Below are 23,476 nucleotides of genomic sequence, written 5' to 3'. Positions count from 1 at the left end.
GATAACTGGCTCTGTGGATGTGGGAAAAGCAGTGGACGTAATATACCTTCACTTTAGCAAGGCTTTTGATATGGTCTCCCACAACATTCCTGCAAGCAAGCTGAGGAAGTATGGATTGGATGAATAGACTGTAAGGTGGACAGAAAGCTGGCTGGATCATCAAGCTCAACAGGGTGTAATCAATGGCTCAATGTTGAGTTGGCAGGCAGTAACAAGTGGAGTGCCCATAGGGTCGGTTTTGGGGCCGTTTTTGTTCAATATCTTCATTTACAATCTGGAAGATGGGATGGATTGCACCCTAAGCAAGTTTGCAGATGACATCAAGCACGGCGGGTGAGGTGTACTAGATATGCTGAGTAGAGCTGGGTAGGACTGGGATTCAGAGTGACCTAGACAAATTGGAGGACTGGATCAAAAGAAATCTCATGAGGTTCAACAAGGACAAGTGTAAAGTCCTGCACTTAGGGCAGAAGAATCCCATGCATTGTTATACGCTTGGGACCAACTGGCTAAGCAACAGCTCTGTAGAAAAGGACCTGGGGGTTACACTGAATAATAAGATGGATATGAATTAGCAATGTGCCCTTGTTTCCCAGAAGACTAAAAGCATACTGGGCCGCATTAGTAGGAGCATTGCCAGCAGATTGAGGGAAGTGATTATTCTGCTTTATTCTGCACTGGTGAGGCCACATCTGGAGTACTGTGTCCAGTTTTGGGCCTTCCACTACAGAAAGGATGTGGAAAACTTGGAAAGAGTCCAGGGCAATGAAAATGGTTAGAGGGCTGGGGCACATGATTTCTGAGGAGAGGCTGAGGGAACTGGACTTATTTAGTTTGGAGAAGAGAAGACTGAGAGGGGATTTGATAGCAGCTTTTAACTACCTGAAGGGTGGTTACAAAGAAGATGGAGCTAGACTATTCTCAGTGGTGATAGATAACACAACAAGGAACAATGGTCTAGAGTTGTAGCAAGAGAAGTTTAGGTTGGATATGAGGACATACATTCTTGTTAGGAAGATGGTGAAGCACTGGAACAGGTTACCCAGAGAGGTGGTAGAATCTCCATCCTTGGCGGTTTTTAAGGCCTGGATTGACAAAGCCCTGCCTGGAATGATCTAGCTAGAGATGGTTCTGCTTTGAGCAGGGGGTTGGACTAAATGACCTCCTGAGGTCCAGCCCTAATTTTCTATGATTCTATGATCTTCCCTATGGCAAAGATATGAAAGAATCAGGGTGGAGAGTTTATATCTGGTGTGCCTTCTGCATGTGCTCCTGCTCCCTACTCTGGCTTTCATCTAAATTTATGGGTAAGGCAAAAATGTGTAGTGCAGAGATACTTCCTACTAGTCTTTACATACTATATAAAATAAATCATATGGTTTTCATTGTACAGAGAACATTTGATGAAAAAGTCACCAGAAAATGAATCCTACTCTTTCTGTCCTCTAGCTTTATTTCAATTTTTTAAACTTCATCAGATTTGCAAATTTACCATTTCCCAGGAAGTCAAAACAAGAGTGCCAGGACAGATGTGCTCAGCAGATTTGAGATGGTGACCAAAACTATGCCTAGAATGCCAGAGGACAGTAGGATAAGGAGGTGCTGGCCTAAAAAGAGGGACACTAGTTTTCCACTACCAGTTTCCTATCCTCTAGGTGCTACTCCAATGGTACAAGGGAGACTTAATTTAGGCTAAAAAACTGGCTGTAGTATTCTAACAAGGTTTGGGCCTAGCTAAGCCCTTCTTTATTTTTCAAAATACAGTTTGGGCTTTTTTGCTATGATGTCCTGTCATGTACGTTGTTAATTTAATTTCCAACAGTTCATCTACCGGGGATCTAACTGTATATTGGCAAGAAGGTGATTTAAATAAATTCTGTATTCCATGTTTCTTAATAACTGTTTGCAAAAATACATTTTATTTCTGAAATGCAAGTACATGTTCTTCATTCTGGAGATAGAAATGGGACTCTGCGGTATCTTACTGACTGAACAGGCCAGTACATTTTTACAAGAATGACTCCATGATCCATATGCCTTCTGTCTTATCATATTAGATAAAAAAAAAATTATCAAAATAATGTAGGTTCCATTGCCTCTGTGTTGGGCACAGGGTTGAGTCCCAATGCCTCAGATCTCCAGGGAGTAGAGCCACAGTTTTAACTGTGGAAACTGTGACTAATACTCCATTATACAATCTGAAAAAGAATCAAGGTCATGGCTTTGACCCATTCCAACCCAATTCAGCAAGACTGACTGTCCTGGCAATATTTGCTACCTTCAGAGAAGAACCACCAGATTGTGCCCATGCCCTGCAAAATCACTGATCGGCTATCCATCAGACCCAGGCAGGATCACATGTGCTACCCTTCCTCTCTGTCTTTACCGAGCTCATTGAGGTAGCCACCATGCTTCCAATCAGCAGGCAGTGTTCCCGTGTAGTCCATAACTGCACCTCGCTTTCCAGGTTCCACATTCTTAAGATTCACAAAGAGCTGGTTGTTTTTAGTCTATTTCAAAGAAAGAAAGATAATACAGCTTAAAGCCAATGTTCACCCAAGGGGATAACTGTAGGAAATAGAAATAAATCCAGTATGAGAGAGTAAGGAATCAACTACTTTACAAAAATGACTTTCATAAAAATGCACAATGAAAAAGAAAACACTGATTTCCCTGTTCTGCACAACTGCCACTATATTTCATGGTGTTTTACCTTTGCAAGGGTCATCCTGTCCATGTTGTTGACATGAGATGGGGTTGTGCACTGTGTTAGGGTGTGATAGCTAGGGTTGGAGAAGTAGTGACTATTAGTATTTCCACCATTACTGTGAGGAATGGTTTCTGAAAAGAAAGGGAAAGCAAAATGCATAATTTAAAGGAACATGCTACGGCCTTTTGAAGAGACATTCCTGATACTCTGAATCCATTGGCTTTAGAGATTGCTTCAATATTGCTCAAGAAATGAGGCTCTAAAATTATTAAATTGTATTTTAATTGTAATATTTATTAAATTATATAAACCAAAGATACAGAATAGCTACTGATATAGCAGGTCTTCCCCTGGCAAAAAGAAACACACTTCTGAGTATAATTCCATACCTTCTCTCAATTCAGTCCCTTCACTCCCTTTGCCTCCATCAGCTGTCACCTTTGGTGCCAACTGTAACTTCCCTATTCCACAATTTTCAAACATACCTTTGTCTGCTTTGATAATTGCTGTTCCTGTGCCCACAAGACCCAGCTTTCCAAATTCATGTTTAGGATACTGCTGCCTGGAGTTTCATGTATACAGAGGAGTGTGACCATATCTACCCACCTTTCACATACCTCCACCTAGGCAACAGGATTTAAATGAAAACCACCTTTCTTTTTTTTTTTTTCCAAATCCTGCATGACTTTTCTTGAGGTTAGTGCATGGCTGTTGTCCCAACTCCCTTTCCCCACTCTCTTCACATCTCATGCTTCCCTGCCCTCTGCAATGCCTCTGTATCCAACTCACTGGTTCAATGTCATTCTTAGCTAAAATCATATCTTTTCACCCTTTCTTATGCTGTGTAAATAGTTATGAGAAGAACACAGCAATTTAAACTGTCAGTGGATTTCCTAACCTGCTCCTGTGGACCAGTACTAGTATCCTTGTCTCCCACATGGGAGACTGGGATTCAGTTCAACATCCATTGAGGCACCACATGTCTGGACTTGGTGTGCCATTTGGATGCTGTCTCATTGGCCTAAAGCAGGGATAAAAGGTCTAGGCAGCCTCTACTCGTCCATACTCCTGCCTAGTCGTATGCATCAAAGGTCCTGGTGACCTCTCATGAGGTCACCAGAAGGATTGATGGTTACCTACTATGTGGTTGCATCTACACATTGCCCTACAACAATGTAGCGATGCACTAGGTTGCCATACGGTGCACACCCACATTTTAACATGCTGCTGCAGTGACGCAGCGGCAAAATCTGTGTGCCGCATGCCCGGCACAGTACAGGTGGTTACTGTGCTGTGCTTTAGTACTTCCAAAAGGCATTACTTCCAAAAGGAAGTACTAAAGCACAGCAGCATAACAACATCACCATACGGCGATGTGTAGACATGCCCTGTATTTCCTAAATCTAAAAATATATTTTGGCACATAGCCTATGTAAAGTTGTTAATGAATAAAATTATATTGCATGGTATGTTACCAGTATTTTTTTTGTTTAAAGGTAAACATGTAGTACATATATTTACTAGTATAATTAGGCTTTGTAGACTAAATGCACAGATTAAAGAGCTATATTGCATAATATACAGCAACTCCCAGCTTTGGCTATTGTTCCAGTTTCACTCAGAACTACAACAGAGTGCCCCTGGAAGATGAAACTGTTAATGGAAGGGGGCTGCAACCTTCCAACAAGTTGAGGACTACTTATGGTATTGTGGGCCCCAAACTGGATGCTTCTAGCTGATGAGGAGGTATTCTATCCTTTCTCAGATCTGTAAAAGTATGAGTGTAGATAGTATATGGGATTGATAAAGAGAACAAATAGTTGTGAAGGTCAAGAGGGAGAGAGAGAAAAACCTTCCTGTTCATTCCAACTGTGATTTACTTAGTTATGCTCCCCACGCAGCTCTGCACCTACCTGAAATGGTGTAATCTGCATTGATGACCCTCATAGCAGGTGTATAGGTAACTGCTGGCATATTTGTTTCTTTCCCCTTCTGCTTCTGTCTATAAATGATGAATAGTGCTAGCAGGAAGAGGACGACAAGGACAAGAATAATGATGCCTGCTATAGCCCCTATCTGGTATGAGTCCGCGGGGATAGCAGTACTGGTACGGCTTAAACTGTTTAAGTTTCCCACTATGATTACACCAGCTGGAAAACAAAAGAAAGTGAGAATACAAGGCATAAATGCATGCAAGGATTATCTTTACAGAACAGAGAATTAAATCCTATTTGTAAACTATATTGTATTTATTTCTGGATTTAAATACAGTTAAAATTATGTAAAAAAAAATTAGGAAAGATGTCCCCAGCTTTATCCAATGCATATACATGCACACGCACACATACACCCTCACCAGAGATACTGCAAAAGTAACGTGATTTTTGCACCTATGTACTTGAGGGGCTGAAATAGCATTCTGCTCTCTAGGCAAAATACAATGTACACAATCCACCAGAAGCTATATATAGAAGTTGTATGATATTACACTGAAAAAATATTATCAAATGCAGCTTAAAAAGGCAAATATATACTTCCCCTAACTCAGATATTCACGTCTCATTCTAATAATCTATCAATAAGGCACCTGATGAGTAAAGAGTCCTAAACACAAAATACTACTCCTAAACAAACAAGAAAACCATTTATATATACAACTCATTTTAGTGACTGAATTTAATATTTAGGAACATATGACACTGCAGAGGAATAACTCCATCAATATTTTGCAGAACTTTCATAGTCATTTGATTTCATGTCAAAAGAGACAGTTACCTTGATCACACCTTGCTCCTTTCCAGCCTGGGCTGCAATAGCAAGTTCCTGTGATGTGGTCACAAGTTGAGTTATTCAGACAGTCGCATATTTGCCGGCAGCCATAGCCATATGTACCTTGGGGACATTCTGTGCAAAACAGGAGAAATGAAATGAAGATGTTTAATCCTAAACCTACAAATCTGAGCTGTGTGTAGTTAGTGCTAAAGAATTATTTCAGTATTGCAGACATTCAGTATTAGTACTTGCCATTATCAAAGATACACATTTGTATAAGTGACCAGCAGGTGGCAATAAGTTATTAGTGTTAGATTTTTATAAAAAAATATATATTTTTGTTCTAAATGCTGAAAGGGATTTAAGTTCAAAAGTAAATATTCCAGGCCTGATTTTCCACACCCCAGCACCTATTTAACATCTGTGCAAAATGCTGCAACATCAGAATGGCTCAAGCTTAAATCAGGCACTGGGGAATCAGGCACTGTGGCTGCTTGCAGACATGAAAAAAAACTCATAAAAAGGGTGCTTTCCTTTAAACTGGCAGCAGGAGCCCTGTAGGAGCATTCCCAGAAGACGGGAATACTGGCAACATAATGCCCCGCAGGACCATTCCTAAAAGAGGCGGCACTTTACGTGGACCTGGCTCATCCGACATCTGTAAAGATTGGATGCTTTAGTGGGATGTTTTTGTGCTTTATCTAATAGCTGATTGAATCAGTTTTAGCTAAAAGCACCAAAAAGCCCTGCTGAAGCACCCAATCTATACAGATGCTGCAGAGCTGCACTCCTGCTTCCAGTAAAGCACAAGGGTTTTTTTTGTTTGGTTGGTTTTGTTTTTTTTTTTGGGGGGGGGGGGGGGGGGGTTTCAGTGAAGTTGTGTAGTTACCCATTATGGGGGAGGGGAGGGGGGTTAACATCTGTAAGCAGCCTGTGTGCACAAAGTGCCAGGTTTAGTTTCTGTATAGAACTTTACACAAGGTCTGAATTTGGCCCAAGATAATTATAGGATACTTTCACACGGAGGTATGCAAAGAGGAAATAAGTTGATGCTCACAGGTTTTGAAAGTGAACTATTTGTACGATTTTTCATGAATTAGTCTTGCATGCAGTAATAAAGATTTGCAACCAATAATAAATTCCTGATTAAAGTGTCTTTTTGACCATGTAATTAGCATCACATGTTGAAAGCTTTGGTTTCTTTCATATTACCAAATTTGTTGCTGGTTGCTTCACTGAACAAAGCTGGTTTTAAGAAGTATAATACACAAAGAGAAATGGGCAAACTTTTTGGAGCCTAAGTTTTGTGAAACTCCCTGTCTCTAGGGTGGATTTGCAAACCTAGTTCACATTCTCTAATTTCTTTTTCTTGTCATTAAGTTTATTTCTATTTGCACCAAATTACAGCTGGTTGGAAAATGGAATTTCTTTTCCACAGAATATTCTGATATTTTAAAATTCTGAATTGGAATGGAAAGTCAACACAGTGAAATTTTTCAGACCTAAATCTGAAAAATTCTGATTCAGAAGCATTAAAACATTTAGGTAAATCATGTTGAATCATTTCATTTTGATAATATCTGAACATAATATTATGCATCAAATGTGCATGTAGTAGTGACTATAACGCATAAAATATTAGCAATATTTGATATAAAAGCCCAAATGTTTTAACTTATCAAAAAAGTACTGTTATTACTCTTAAAAATTAAACATTTTTGCAATATCAAAATGAAGTGACAAAGTCCAAAGGGTTCATTTCAACATTTTGCCAGAAAAATGTGTCAATATTAATAAGTCCCTGCCAAATGCTTAGTTTTCAATTAAGCTAAATATTCCAATGGAAAACTTTTCTGTCCAAAATGTTTTGACCACCTTTACCAACACATAGATTAATTTTACAAAAACAACAACCGGCACAGCTAAGGAAAACTGTGTTCCACATGTGTGAAACAGACCTGTGCAAACCCCCTTTGACAAAACCCTTATATACGACCCAATCAATCCCCAAAACAGAATTAAATACAACTTATGCTGTATGTAGGCCTCTTCTGAACAGGGTTCAGTTTCCTGGATAATAGGATTCATCATGGGATGTATTAGGAAGAGAAGAACCATTCTTTTGACCCCTGCAAAAACTAGACCAGCACAACTGTACACATACAGATCTGATTATTCTCTCACTTTATTGCAAATAAAAAATAACCCTAGTGATGTCAATAGTGTAAAATGAGGACATGTGAAAGAAGAATCAGGCAAAAGGCCCTAGTTATAGCAAATATAATATGCCATGTTATAGGACCATAGGATGCTCTGAAAAAGTACAACTGGAAGGGATCTCATGAGGTCATATAATCCAGCCCCTGCTCAAGGCAGGAGCATCCCTGACTAAACCGTCCCAGCCAAGTGTCTGTCTAACCTGCTCTTGAAAACTTTCAGGGATGGAGATTCCACACTTTTTCTATGCAGTCAGTTCCAATGTTTAACCACCCTCACAGAAAGTTCCTCCTAATCTACAACTTAAATTTCCACTGCTGAAGCTTGAGGCCACTGTTCCTATTCCTGTCCCCTACAATCACAGAAAAAAAACCTCCTCTGAATAATTTCACTGATTTAGAAATATATTCTGGGGATAAATTTGCTCCACGGGTCACATCCAGATGAATGTGGACATTTGTTTCCCCGGGGACATGTAGTGGCAGCACACCTTGTGCCGCTGCTACTTGCCCCGGGGAATGCATGTGCCATGCACACGTTGGTTATCCCGCATGGGGTAAGGGAGGCTGAGGCCAGGAACTAGGACAGGCCCCAGCAGCCTTACTGGGCCCTGGGGACCTCCTGCGGCTGCAGCCATGGCGGAAAGCCTGTCTGGCAGCTGGAGTGTAGCTCTGGCCGGCCAGGCTCCAGTTTGGGGCAGCACATGCTGCTGCCATGTGCAGCACCCCGCTTTTTTTCGGTGTGGGGCTTTTTGCCTCCAGGATCTCCCAGGGTCAAAAAATCCCCCTGCGTTGCAAGGTAGCAGTGCAGGGAACACCTTCATGTGCAATGTGTGGCACCACAGACAGGCTTGCGGTGCCACATACTGCACGTCCGTGCTTGTCTGGATGCGACCATTAGGGTTGATTCCCTTTGTCTAATCCTTGGTCTTCCGGCTATTCATTTTTTACCAAGGCTTTATAGCACTGTTTGTTACTTGGACTCATTTTTTTCCATGGTTCTATAAGGTTTTTAATATTATGCAAAGACAACTGGAGAGTTGTACAGATTCTTTTAAAACATAGATATAAATTGAAATAAACTGCAAGTAAGAGTTGAATATAGATATGAGTCTTTAATTACCCCATCTCCTAGGCTTTCCCCAGATAGAGAAACAATTGTAATATCAAATTACAGACACTTAGAGCCAAATTCTGGAGCACTTGCTCAGTCAAAACTTTCACTTAAATCAATGCTTTTCTGTTTTAATTTTGTTTTGTTCTGGTTTGGTTTAGTTTTCTCTCTCTGAATAAGGACTCAGAATAACAGAAGTTAGTCTAGGGATTTTTGCATTTGTTCCTACCATGCATGAATAATTTTTACTTCCTACTCACTCTGTTCACAATGTTTGCCCATGAATCCTGTGCGGCATGTACACTGTCCCGTTATGTGGTCACAATCAGCTCCATTCTGACACTGGCATATTAATGCACAATCTTTCCCATAAAACCCCAAGGGACATCCTACAGTGAAAAAGGAAAAAAGAAAGAGACAAAAGTGTTTCATGAAGAATATAAAAGCATGATCACTTATTATGAAAACCATTCATGTAGTATCTCAAATTTACATGGTGTTTCCTAAACATAATAGATTAAGATTTTCCCTATTCTGAAGAGTTTATTATCTAAATTAGACAAACAAGTTAGATAAGAGCAGCTAAGGAGGATGTGGGAATGGTGGATGATTAGAGAAGGTATGTAAGAAGGATTGCTGGAAGAAATGGGAGACATTTGGAGGAGGAGAAAGAGGGCACTTTGTGCACAAGAACAGGGAGACTGAATAATGAATGGATCTTTGGTCATATTTTCTGCACAGTTGATGTTGAAGCATAAAAGAGTAAAAATAATAACATACTGTATCTCAGCTCCGCACAAAGATGCCATTTCTGTTTGAAGAAGACATATCACTGTAAAGAGATCATTATTCACCAGCAGGAAGCAAAATAACTGTGATAGCTGACAGATGAACCAGTACAGTGAATGTCTTCCAGAGCTGCATCCATATGCCCCTGTAATAAATGTGTTATTTCCTGCTACTCTGACATTGTGCTATTGCAAAAAGAGAGTTCTGACTTTAAAGTCTATGATTCTAAGCTCTGCACACAAAACAGATTTCAGATGTATTTTTAGAGATCAAAGATGGAGAGGATACCTGGCTTCAGTGTAATCCAAACAATAGCTGCAAATGTAATCTTACTGTACTTGTAATAAAGAGCATAAGACATACACATTCCCTCTATCAGGAGATGAATTCTTTCCAACTTTGTTTTAACTAATGCCCAACACATAATGGGTGTCACATGCCATTGAACAGTTAATGCATTGGCCGTATCTGATTTTTTAATGTAAAGTTCTTGGAGCTCACAAGTATTAAAATGTATTTGTGTTTATATCGTAAGGAAACTCCCAGAGTTGAGTGCTAATTAGTAGCATTATGACATTCCATTTCTGGATCCAGATAAGATAGTGGTTATGTCAATTTCTAATGTGTGTGTGAGGGCTCATAGCCGTTGGAAAAAGTTTTCCTTTTAAAAGAGTGATTACACAGGTAAGAGACCTGGGATGTGAGCTCTTTGCAAGATTTCTAGAAAGGGGAATGTGCCTTGGTGGATCACTGCCAAGGATTGGGCAGGGGGCTGGACCCGATGATCTTGCAAGTCCTAATGTCTATGAAATCTACAGTCCTGGATAATGATGTTGTTGCCAAATCTACCAGATTCTCAGTGGTAGAATACCTCTCAAAGGATGGTTTGGGTAGGGGACGGGTTTCAGCAAGCCCCTAAATTACATACTAAAGACTCCAGCATCTCAATGTCAGAATCATTTATTCAACATATGTGCATGAAAACCTCCTATAGACTCCTGGCTACAACTGAAAGCTACCATCCTCTGCAAGAGGCTCAAAAAGAGGGCAGTGATGAAAACACTTCCCACACTTCTCCAACGGAGAATTTCTTCCTAGCACTCTATACTAACTCAGGGGGACTACAATTTTCAATCCCTGCACCAGCAGAAATAAGTCACACACTCTGGATCATTCTGATCCAACAGGGTTAAAGGATCAGTGAACAATAAGGGAGTGCTGAAAATATAGAACATTAGGCACACAACAACATGAGTAGACAATAAGAGCAACTTACTCTGTGTACAATAGAGGCCAGTCCATCCTGGAGTACATTTACACTCCCCATCATAGGCACTGCAGTAAGCTCCATTATGGCAATTGCATGTATGAATACAGTTTGGACCCCAATGAGAGGGTGGGCAAGCTAAAACAATTGCAGTCAATTAATTAATTTCACCTGACAAAGACATTTAGCATTTGTGACCATACAGCAATACTACATTTAAATATTAGGGATTATTCCATTCCTCTGTCTGCTCATTTTCAACTAGTTAGCTCACCCGGAGGTCTCTAATTTACTCGCTTTCCCGCATCAATTTACCAATTGATAGCATCCTTCTAGCAAACAGGTAATCACAAAAAATAAAAGTAGTGAGTGTTTGCATATGCATCCAGGATTGCAAATGGTATAGGCAATGTTTCAGAAGCTGCTTTGAAAACTGTATATTGAATTTGAAACAGAATTCTATTAACGGTAAGTCAGCTGAAATATCCTCCAAAATTCTAAACGTTTATAAGTAGCTACAGAAAAAGTATATGTATACATGAACATATCAGATGCCTTGGAGAGCAGAAAGTACGGAGTCCTTTGTAAGAATGGCGTATTATTTTTGATTTATTACATTATAATTTTCTACTTTAATAATGAGTTTTGCCATTTTTCATAGTGAAAGCATTAGATCAAAGTTGTTCTGCTGAATTTAAATAGTCTTGTGGAACCACAGAGTGCATATTTTATGGGAGAAAAGACATTAGACATTGAAGCTTAATTGCTGATTTTACCTATGTAAAGTGTAAGGTAGTATTATACAGATTTGATTAGTCAGAGATCTAGATAGCTTCTCAGAGACAGGTCAGTAGCTGTACATTTTAATAAAAGTTTGTATTTACAAAGTGTTTTTTTATATGTATGGTCTATATTTTTTAGGAACTGTTGCCACAGTCCAAAAGTAATTTTATTTAAAAGAAATGTTTTAATTTAAAAAAATCTTTTGCAAGAAATATCTGCTGCTTTGAATTTCGCTTTTGCCTTTTTCTGATGTTTTCAGGTTGTGCGAGATGAAGAATATTGTTAATTCGTTGCATGAAGTTAGTGGTCAGCCAAAAAAGAATGGCAGGTCACACAGAAAAGAGGTTAGTTAGTATCAAGGAGGCCTCCAGTTCATGTAGCAATCAATGAAACCATTATCTTCCATGAGAAATAAAAGCCCCAGCACAAACCGAATAAACTTCCTCTCTTGTGGTCATGAGCATATTGTTAACAGAAACACCATTAATTTGTCTGGCATCACTTTCTTGAGTTGCTCATGACAGTGAGCATGGCCTCTTCCCAAATACTCCCACTCCAGTATGGAGCTGAAAATGGCAGAACAAGAACAGTCATCCAACAAAGAATTTTGCCATTGAGTTTAACTGGAGAAGTACACCCTACATTTTTCCTGTGGTACTAATGGCAGTTGTGGGTGCTAACCATTTTTCCTGTGGTACTAATGGCAGTTGTGGGGGCTAAGGATTTTTAGAATTTAGCCAACAAATCTTCAAATTAACCAGATGTGGCACTGCACTGGAACATAGCCAGTTAACCTGAATTAGACAAACTGAGCGACTGAAATAAATGAGGCATGTTATTAAGAGATTCATCTCCTGGGACAATGAACAGCCTTCTTTTATATATAAGTACAACACAGTACTAAGCAGAGATAGAAATGTTAACTAAACAAGTAAGCCTGGGTATTGGAAGCAATAGCTATTTAGCACTGTGCTTCACCCAAATTAATGTATTTGGCTTTTTAGCTGGCTCATAAAAACATACCTTTGGTGTCTAATCTCTCTGCCCCTGCTCACAAAACATTCCCCTGAAGTTTTTTTGTTCAAGGTACAAGACTGGGTACTGAGGTTACTGTTGTAATTGGCTATGCATCCCAAAAAATACCGATGTCAAATATTTAATTTATTATAGTAATTACTCACTCAGGTAGACCCAGCAGAAATATTGGTAGGAAGTCCATATTTAATACAATATGGATCTCTACCAATTATAAGGAAACCAGGGATCAGTCAATTCCCCTTGCCCCTCCATAAAATGGAGATGATAATAATATTACTTCTATACCTCACAAGAGTTCTCTGTGGACAAATTTATTAGTGGGCGTGAGGTGCTCCCAGAAGATGGTGACATAGGCCATGTCTATAGTTAGTTAGATAAATGCATAATGAATCTTAATGTTTGAATTTGCAATAGCAAAACTTCTATACCACATTCATATGGCAAATATTAATGATAATGCATTTTAAATGCAATGTAAGCGAACATCTCTTAATTGTATACCAGGGACATCCTTATGATTTATCAGTCTGGTATGACAATTTCTTCACCATCAACAAGAGGATTAAAAGGAGCTGAACCCTGCCTAGTAGATTTATAAGGCATCTCATGGGCCAAAAAAAAATGGTACTTACGCTGAGAGCAATCACTGCCAATCCAACCAGGGTAACATTGACAAGATCTGTCGATGGGATTACATGTTCCATTGTTGGTGCATGTACAGATGCCAGCACAGTTTTTGCCAAATCTGCCACTGGGACACACTGTGAAGAAGTGTTTAGTATCACAGCCTATCAGTAACTTACAATTGTATTTTTTCCTCTATTTTTAAAATGTTTAAATTTGATTTTTAAATGTGGTATCTTGGATCAAGAAAAAATGTATTTAGTAAATATTGTTATAAATGCAATCAAGTATATTTATATTACATAAATAATTTGATTTCTAAAGAGCATGATCTCTCCAAAGTGTCAAGAAAAACATTTTTCAGATTTTAAGGGCTGCATTTTTTAAAATTCTGGCTTTAATTTCTGCATTTACAAACTACAGATAGAAAAAAATATAGGGATTACCATAGTTTCTCACATACAACATATCTCCCCCTTGTGTTCCCCCAACCCCTGCAAAATTGCAGTGCATGTAGAAAGCAGGGAAGCTGATTATCTCCCCAGAGTTGGAAGTACCTGCTCCACTTTGCAGCAGCTGTAGTATTACTATTCAGGCAGCTGGAGTCAATTGACTAAATGGATTATTGTTTTTCATGCTAGAGGTGTTAATGATCTGTCTCCTCTTAAATAGTCTTAATGTTCTACTAATCAAGCCAACCTTTCTTAGGGCAATTTTGTTGCTGGCTTCTGTCTTTCTGTTTCATAGCCTCTTTAGCACAGCCCCTTTAGCTCTCTACAAAGATCCAGCAGGTAGGAATTCAGCTGTAGTTATGCAGGAAGGGGAGGGTAAATCATATGAAGATTAGTCTATGCCCCTGCCTGGCGTAGCCATAATCTAGAAAAATCCTTTTTTTCATTCTGCCTTTCAAAAAAAAAAGTTAAGTATTATATTTGGGGGTATATTCTAGGCAAGAAAATATGGTACTTTAAGGTCATGTGGTCCCTGGAGGTGTGGAATACACACAATAAAAAACTGAAACATTTGACCCCTGTATCCTGTACAGGGACCTTTATTAAAGAGGGTTTGTACCTTCATTGCAGAGGGCACCTGTGAATCCTGGTAAGCAATCACAAAGTCCGGTAACATGATGGCAAGGGCCACTGCTGTGCACACACTGGGGACAGGTCTGGCTACACCGATGTCCATAAAACCCAGGAGAACAAACTGAAACCAGAAAGAAAAGTACTGATAGTCCTTTTTGTATTTTCTATATCACCACAGTCTTCAACAGCTAAATGAGTTAACAGTTAACCAGTTCATTGCTGTCTACCTGCCACTTCTAGTTCAGTCTCATCACCTGAAAACATAGCTATTGAACTGGTTGTTTTTATATTTATATAATTCCAACGAGTATATCATAATACTTTACTGACATGTAAGAAGATGTAGACCCTATCCTAAAGAGATTACTACAATCTAGAGACATTCTAGCACTTGAAAAAATGGTACCAAAGTGGGCTACCAAACAGCAGTTGCAGTGTACAGCAGCACTGATTTCTGTTAGCTTACACATGGATATTGCATTTATCCTAGAATAAACCCTTTTATCCTGGGAAAAAAGTGCAAATGTACATATGTTCATGTCCACTGTCCTGGGATAAATGCTAAAAACATTTCCTGAATAACAGGTAGTAACAGTTTATCCCAGGATATTGCAAAGTATACCTGTACAGTTATCCCTCGATTGCATCACTGAATCAATGGCAGAAAAATCAGCATTTAATTCTGGCACTCCCTAAACCCTGATTAGAAGGATGATGCGTGTACATGCCAATTCCAAGATATTTATATTCTGGGATAAACACAGGGACAAATGTCTGTTCCTAGCTTTAGAGTTAATAATGACACAGAGTCAAATTCTAGCCTCATGCATGTCCTGTACAAGTCTACTGATCCTGGGGGGGGTGCATGGCCTGCAATTCAGCAACAGAATAATGACTAAAGTATGCAGACAAAACATGTGACAGAATATGATACCAACCCAACATATTCCTGGGTAAGAAGAGGATAAACAAAACAATTTACTTGCATAATAATTGCAAAACATTCTAAAATTAAAGGAAAGGATTTGGGGGAAAAAACAAATCACAATACGTGTTACACAATACGCAGAAGAATGAAATAGGGCTGTTTTAGCCTTAAGAGGAAAAAGTTGTTTTGAGGCTTTGGTATTATTGACTTCTTGTGCTTTTCCTCACTTGTGAGAAAAATCTAAATCACTTCAGCCCATCACCCTATTGACTAAAAGGAACAGGTACAGATGTTTTCCAACCATCCTTCCAATTAGATACTCATTACATTCATTAACACAGTGCAGACAGCCACATGCCACTTCCCTGTTTTTTACACAAACTGAGACCAGAAACACTGGGGCCTCCATTTATATTTTTATGTCAAGGATAATCTGTACTTCAGAGCTATATCACCAGTCATTTATAAATGGACTGAAGTCTGTTGCATGGAATTTCTCTTTCTTTATTTCTAATCCCTTCTTTTCTATAAATCAAGGGATTCAACAGTGCTTCAAGTTGTCCATTGTACAACTGCAATGATTGTTCTTAAAAAAAATAAAGTTGTGTCCTTTAAATATTTAAATTTAGCTCAAAATGCAGCCTCTGAAGTATACACTTGATATAAGTTACGTGGTCAGATCCTTTCAGAAAGCTTCCGTCCTTTCAAGGGAAGCAGTGGATCAGTCATAAGATCATTCTGCTTATAGAAAAGTCACTTTTTGATTTGGTCCAGATTAATTTGTGTGATCTTGATCTTCATGATCTCTAGGTGGCACATGAGGGACTGACTCTGAATTTGAGTTAACGTTATTTTATGGAATCCACTAAAATTGTGGCACCAAATAATTCCAAGCCACTAAATAAAGCTTTACCTTTATTTAGTCATCTTTTGGATTAACTGATTTACTGCAAATCCTTCTCAGATGCATGCAAGAAATGGTGAGAATAATTACATACCTAGAAATGTTTAAAAATACTAATGCTACAGCAATGTTAGGCATATAACCTTAGGATAGATCAGTGAGAATCAACCTTTTTTAGCTGGCGTGCCACAAATTAGCCCCATACCCTCTGGAGTCCCAACCTAATCCCCTTTCTCTGTCCTATCTGCTGCTCTTCTTTCTGCTCCCTGTGTCCTGCCCACTGTATTGCCTGTCCCTTCCCTAATCTGCCAGGTGCCAAACACAAAGGCTGTTTGTGCTGCAGGTTGGCCACCCCTTGGGTAGCCAAAGACCATATCTTTCTTGAAATTCTACCATTCGTAAGCGTTTGCAGCTTCCTGTCCTGGTTCTCCTTCTACCTTTCAGGAATCATTTGGTGGGTCTTCTTCCTTCCCTTCCTGCTTTTGGTTGGAGTGGGGGGTAGGTCCCTCAAGCATCCATCTCTGGTTCTTATTCCTCTTACTCTACACCCTATCTCTTGGTAATTTATTCCAGCAACATTAAATAAATAGAACTTGGAAACACAGATAATTCATATATCTCTTTTCTGAATTGCTGCCCGTTCTACAACGCAAATAGGAACATAGGTAGGCAGGTAGCAGGCAGGGATTACTACTTTCATTTAGTCTGTTGGGCTGCAAAGAGACATTTCTGTTTTTCCATTTCTGTTTTTGTTTTTGCCATTCCCTACCTTAGTCCACTTGCTCGTTTTCTCTCTCTGCTATGAAGTGTCTTTTAAATTGACAAATGCTTCATATCTATGTTTTTGCAGATATAGAATCATTGCACACTGGACATTATATTGGTGCCTAACACAGCAAGGCACTGACCTGGTTGGCCTTTGCGGTGTTATTGCAATATAAATGTTAAATAAAAGCAATGACTAAGTTAGGAGCCTCCACTGAAATACATGGGAAACACAGGTGTTTCGAACGTCTTAAAACCAGGTTTCTATTATTAAGTTGCCTAAAATTAGGTGCCCATATTTGCAAATTTTGGCCTTACAAGCCACTGATGCAGGGACCTGTCATTGCCTTTTCTTTTTTTTAGGCACCACCATGGCATGAAACAAATAATAAAAAAGTAAAAGACTTGAGTTATGAGAAGAAAAAAGCCTGGCGGTAGGAAGTACAAATAAAGCTTGAGCTTCCATATGCTCGTGAATTAGCACAATTAAAATACATAAGCAGAGACTGTTGCATAGTACAATTAACAAAGCAATATCATATTATACTCTAGGTTTATTAAAGACAGGAGGAGAAGAAGAGAATTTCAAAGCACTGATTTTGTCCTTACTTCTTTGACAAGTGGTGCCTCTGTATCCTGGTGCACATTCACAGATTCCTTCATCTGGAGAGCATGAAGCTCCATTTTTGCAGTAACAGGACAATGAACAGTTCGGCCCCCACTGTCCCTCAGCACACACGCTGTCACAGTGTATACCTGCAAACCATTAGGACACAGAACCGTCACCAGTCACACTAGTACTCACATTTCATAGGCCACGAATAATGAACAACAGGATTGAAATTCTGACCCTATTGAAACCCACTGATTTTAATAAGGTCAGGGTTTCACCCCAGGCCTTTTAACCAGGAAAACTACATGACATAGATTTTTTTCTAATAAAGGGCATGGAAGAGCCCATTTTATAAACGGTCATTTGGAGCTGTTACTTATGATCCATTAGGCAATAACATTATTAATCATCTTAACCCTGTGTTCTAATGAGTACTGAATTTTCCCCACTTAAGTAAGATATTGCATTAAAATATCATCAACCATAATATTAGGGGTGATTAAAATAGGAAAGGGAGGAAGGAACCGCCCCCTCTGCTATTTTCTTTGAACCCCACAGTCCTGGGTCAATTATGTTTTTCTTTTGCTGATTTGTGCCTAGGGACTAATCTTAGGCTCTGCAACAGCAAATTATTTCTGGAGCTCTCTTCCCACAAAACAGATGAACTCCATGGGATTCTCCCCTCAGGCTGCATCCTGCTGACATAAGATCTGTGTAAGGCTGCAGCCAAGCCAGACTGGTGTAGGCACTCTTCAGGAGGTTACCTTCAGCCTTGCAAAGCTAATATTTCCAGTGCTGAAGCTCCCAGTATTATACATGTTTTGGTCTTCTTCCATGACCTTTCTAAAAATTAGGCCTTACCCATCCCTCATGTTCTCATAGATATGTACTGTGTACCAGCTGCGCGCAGAAATGAAAGGGAAACATAGACGCAGCACAAAGAATGGTTTTTAGGTCCTTCACAATGGTCATTTCAAAACAACAGAAGCTTATTTTCACTTTTGTGCGAGGCACTGAAAAAACTCGTCTTCTGAAAGTAAAAATTCTTAAGGTCTGAGATAATTTCATGTAATAATGGTGAGCAGGACATGGAACGACTTCTAATTAGTGGTGAGCTGATTATGGCTAAGCTTCATACCAAATGGAAAAATGTGGGACACACAAAGGGTTTCAAAACACGCCATGTGAGCATTCCAAAATGCTTAGCTGCAGCAGGCTTCTAAGGAGCCTGGTCAGTCAGTGTTTTGTCTATCTGGTTTGGCACAAAATTGATTATACATTCACCATGACATGAACCCCAATACATAAGCAGGCATAAATCATAATATAACCTTCTAATTAGGATCACAGACTTTTTTCTGTACAAATCTAACATTCCTGGTATTCTTTAATTCCCTCGCTCACCCCCACACCCCAAATGTTAAATGCCAGGAAACATCTACTGTGGTACTCAGACCTTATTGTGTCTACAGTACTTCGCATTAACAATTAACTATTATTGTAGTGCCTCTCTTGAATGAATCTTTGGCTAAAGAAAAAATGGACCAAATCTGCCTCTCTTGAATGAATCTTTGGCTAAAGAGAGAATGGACCAAACCCAGCCACAAACTATGACTTGCTTTGTAAGTATTTCCAGCAAAATATGCTCCAGGTACCCTTACTGTTGAACTTCTGTATAAGCAAAATAGACAAGTTCGCATGATAGCTGAGAAAAATCTTTTTAAACCCTTTGAAAACAAGGTATCTACTGCTTGTGACAACACTGAAAAATGTTACCCTATTTATATATAGAACAATTCCCCAATCCAAGTCCCCTGCCAAGGTGCTGAATCTAATTAACAAACCATCTCTATGGTTAGAGGAAAAGTGAACTTTCAGATTCTTAAATCTTTGGCCCTCTTTGCTAAGACAGTCAAAGAGGAAGTTGAAATAGTGCCAGCCATAAGGAAAACATCTGCCCATTAGAATCCAAATATTGATCACCCCCTCATTTAACACAGGTCATCTAATAGCCATATGATGATCACAACTGTTTGATTACCATTGACTTGAAAAAAATGAGAAGTATTTGCCAAGAGTTAAAATCCTCATATACTGTTACCACTCCCCGCATTATATTTGATTTTTACGTACATGGGCAACTTCTTTGTCAGACTTGTTTATATTTAAGACACAAAACAAACCAGCATCCAACTAATAGGTACCAGTATTTTCAAATTGGGAGCCTAAAGTTAGACTAATAAATCCAAATTTGGCACCTAACTATGTGGTCTGATGTTTAGAGATGCTAAAGCCCCTATTTGGAGACAATGAGAAGAATGAGACTTGAGACCCATGGTACACTTCCATTTAGAGGTGCCATGGAATCTGCTCCCTGATCCCAACAATCGTGCCTCCTGCCATGCCACAGGTACATGGAAGGAGGTACAATTCTGGTATCATGGATCAGAATCCAGTCGCACCCTTGCTTGCTGCCAGTGCAGAGGAAGGCTGGAATCATGATCCCAGGCTCCCACTAAACTAGCAACTTGAAAGCCAGGTGCCTGCAGGTCTGGGGTTAGGGCTGACAATTTACATATAATGTAGAACACTTTTATGGGTGGTTTGTCATTTTACTGTGTGCATGTATAGCACCCTTGCCATTTATGCCATGATTAACATGTTAATTACATTATTGTAATATGGAGAAGGGAATCTGGAAACCATGGTAATTCTGAAGATGCTTAAATATGGCTTTAGGAGCCTGATTTTAAGTCTCCACACTTAAAAATTCTGGCCTTGGTTTATAAATCTGTAAAGACCATAAGCTGAAAAATGCAAAGAATTTTAGAATTATACCTGATACTCTCCTGCTAAACCATTTGCTCATGCATTATCTTTCATATCATACACAGCTTCACACAGTAGAACCCTGTTACAGTGAAAACTTTTTTTTCACAGACTTTTAATGGGTTTCAATGGTATTTCAATACACAATGGTCACTATTAACAAGTCAGCAGTTGCCAACAATTTCCACAGAGCGTAATCTAAAATGGGATAGACAAGTGGGATACAACAGCAGTCTCAATTGTACCCCCTGGAGCTGTGCACAAATAATGGTTTATGAAAGCCACGCTGTCAAGATGTATAGGGGACACTGAGGTAGAAAGGATATAGAACCCTGGACTCTGAGGATCAATGAGGATTGGGAACCCAACTATGGAGGAATAACAAGTGGACAAACTTCCTCTATAATTACTAGGAAGAAACCTCGAAGATTACTTTTTTTGTATACAATTCTCATGTATTTTCTGATGGGAAGATAATCAGGTACAGGCTTATTCCCCTATGCTCAACAAAAGAAGAAAATGTGGCATCTTAAAAAAGAACGTGTAATATTTACGGGCAAAGGTTGCATTTTTAATAAGGACCCCATATTGCAATTTTTATAGTATAATTTACTGACATGATTCTGAACTTTGCATCTGTTTCAATATAAATGAAATGTTACCATATCCAAGTTCAGAAGGACAAGGTAGATACCACTATCGGTGTGTATGCAGGTAGGTAAGGGGTGGGAGTATGTAGACAGGTATATTAACCAGTTAAGTGTATAGTTAAAAAATCCTTCTATTAGTTGTTATTAAAAGGAGCACAACAAGAACTCAAACACAAGAAAACTGAGTATTTATTTTTTTACAGATGTATGAATTAAATGTAAATTTGCCTTTTAAGGAAACAGATATTTTAAAAGGATTAAAACAATGGAAGACAACTTTTCCAGGCTTTGATTTTCTACAGTAAATTTCAGTATGGTTTATAGCAAAACTGATTTTATGGGAATTTAAAAGGAAAATTTTGACACAACTATAACAATAGTGGTGCCAATAACATACCTGCATATGAACATTCCTATTTTAAAATATATAATTATTTCTTATGTAATACAATCTTTTTTTAAGTTTGTATGTTGTTTTTGATCCTGATAAGGAGATCTGTGGGGAAATGTTTTTGCCAGGACTACGGACAAAGAGCTCTTTGATGGCCTTCACAAGTTGCTAGGCAATAGCTGAATGGTCATGATAAACTTCAGCTAAGCAGCTCTGAAGAAATGCTCATGCATTTAATGCCCAGTGCTTTATGCTTGGGGCCTCACATCCAAATCAGCATTCCCCCTGCATCTGTAATTGCATGAATGGAGAAGACAATTCTTTTTGGAAATCAGTGTTTCCACTCTTCCTAATAGAATATTTATGTACTCCATATGCTATACACTGAATATTTTGAGATCGAGTTATCCATTTGAATCAACCCAGATTGAGAAATAAAGGGCTATTTTTGTCCGGTTCTACGGGATAAAATAATAATTCTACAAAATTCTACAAATAATAATTTCTGATTTGCAAAGGCAAAGCTATAGTTATACTCCCAGACACTGAGTACTGCTTTCTAGCTTGTAATTTCATTTGTCTGTGAAACACAAGCTAACATAAAGCAAAAAGATAAATACAATAAATTCCGTAGTATGCTACTGTACTAGTACTCACGATAGCATATGGAATCTTCCTCAGGAAGCAGAATCAAGATACGTTTTTGTCCTGCTGTAAGTCCTGTGTAGTGACTTTATTTCAGACACGTTACTATGTAACTAAGAAGAAAAACAGGCTTTCAAAATCTTGCCTGAACACCTGGGCCCACTGAAGCCAGTGACAAAACTTCTATTGGGTTCAGTGGGGCCAGGGTTCCAGCCTTTGTTCTTAGTCACATGAGAAACAAGCTGTTGTTTAAACTCATTTCAGTTCAAAAGAAACTCAGACTTGTGAGAGGAAAACAGGTGCATCTACACAGAAGAATAATATCAACGAGAGCCCCCATAATTCTCTACTATATGAGTGAATGAACAACACAAAAAAGTGAATGTAGTAGGGGTGAATTTTTGATAGAAACATCACAGAGGAGGTGTGCACAATCTTAAAGAAGATACTATTTGGGAGTGATCTCACTGTTTCAAATCAAGAGAAAGGAAAGGCCTTGATTTCTAACTGGGGCAGTCAGAAGAATAGGCAGAAGTGCATTGTCTCAAACTGGCAAAACGCAAAACAATAGCATACAGAATTTGCCTGGGAGGTTCAGACTCTTGATTCATCAGCATGACTCTCTGGGTTAGAACTGCCAGAGACACTCTCCTCCTACAAAACCCCTGCTGCAGCTGAGCTTTGTAGCATGCAGATGATACCAATATTTTATTGGAGGAAGAACCTAGTAATATTTAAGACATCCTGGCATTTCAGCAGGTGATCTTTTCAAAAGCTAGACTGGAGTTTCACAGCCACTCTAGTAAAGTTGCTTAATTCTTCACCTGTTATATTCTTAACAACCACAGGATAACTAAATAAAATTACCTGTTTCCTTTTTCTTTGCCCCAGAATGAAACCATTGTTCTTAAAACTACTGTATCCCCTTTGCATAGCAGTCCTAGCGCATAACTCGAACAGGTTAGGGGACACAATAAAACTCAGTGTACAACAAGGCCAAAGCATGTATCAGCCCTCTTGCTTTGGCAAGTCAACAGGCCCTTTATTAAGGTATAATATTATCACAAATCTGTGGCCAAATTTGATTTCATGTCTGTCAGAATAGTATACCACTTTGAACATTGCTGTGACCACAAGATTTGAGCTAACCACTTTGGGTGCAGACAGAAGTGTAGCTCCCAGCTGTAACTAAGAATGCTTTGCAGGAAGTGTGCTGAGTTACAACAATCCCCGGGACCAAACAGAAGTTCACTGTTGGTTCCAGGGCAGGAGGCGAATCTATCTCCTGACTGCTAGCCTGCAGCTGCTTTCCCTTAGCAATAGCCCCTCCTCCCTGCCAGCCCATGCTGTTTT

General features: G+C 39.1%; 1 protein-coding gene across 1 annotated transcript in view; it reads right to left on the bottom strand.

Moving 5' to 3' along the window:
- MEGF10 (multiple EGF like domains 10) overlaps nt 1-23,476 on the bottom strand; it is a 169,914-nt gene that overhangs the window by 8,502 nt on the left and 137,936 nt on the right. The window contains exons 15-23 of the mRNA XM_006020726.3: nt 17,605-17,751; nt 14,385-14,519; nt 13,322-13,450; nt 10,878-11,006; nt 9,073-9,201; nt 5,486-5,614; nt 4,624-4,860; nt 2,714-2,841; nt 2,387-2,510 (exon numbers count right to left, since the gene is read on the bottom strand). Coding sequence (XP_006020788.1) covers nt 2,387-2,510; nt 2,714-2,841; nt 4,624-4,860; nt 5,486-5,614; nt 9,073-9,201; nt 10,878-11,006; nt 13,322-13,450; nt 14,385-14,519; nt 17,605-17,751 — 1,287 coding nt within the window. The remainder of the gene's footprint in view (nt 1-2,386; nt 2,511-2,713; nt 2,842-4,623; nt 4,861-5,485; nt 5,615-9,072; nt 9,202-10,877; nt 11,007-13,321; nt 13,451-14,384; nt 14,520-17,604; nt 17,752-23,476) is intronic.

The sequence above is a fragment of the Alligator sinensis genome, unplaced genomic scaffold (assembly GCF_000455745.1).
Source record: "Alligator sinensis unplaced genomic scaffold, ASM45574v1 scaffold227_1, whole genome shotgun sequence".
Taxonomy (NCBI): Eukaryota; Metazoa; Chordata; order Crocodylia; family Alligatoridae; genus Alligator; species Alligator sinensis.
The sequence above is the reverse complement of the archived record's forward strand: the minus strand, read 5'-3'. Positions and strand labels throughout refer to the sequence as shown.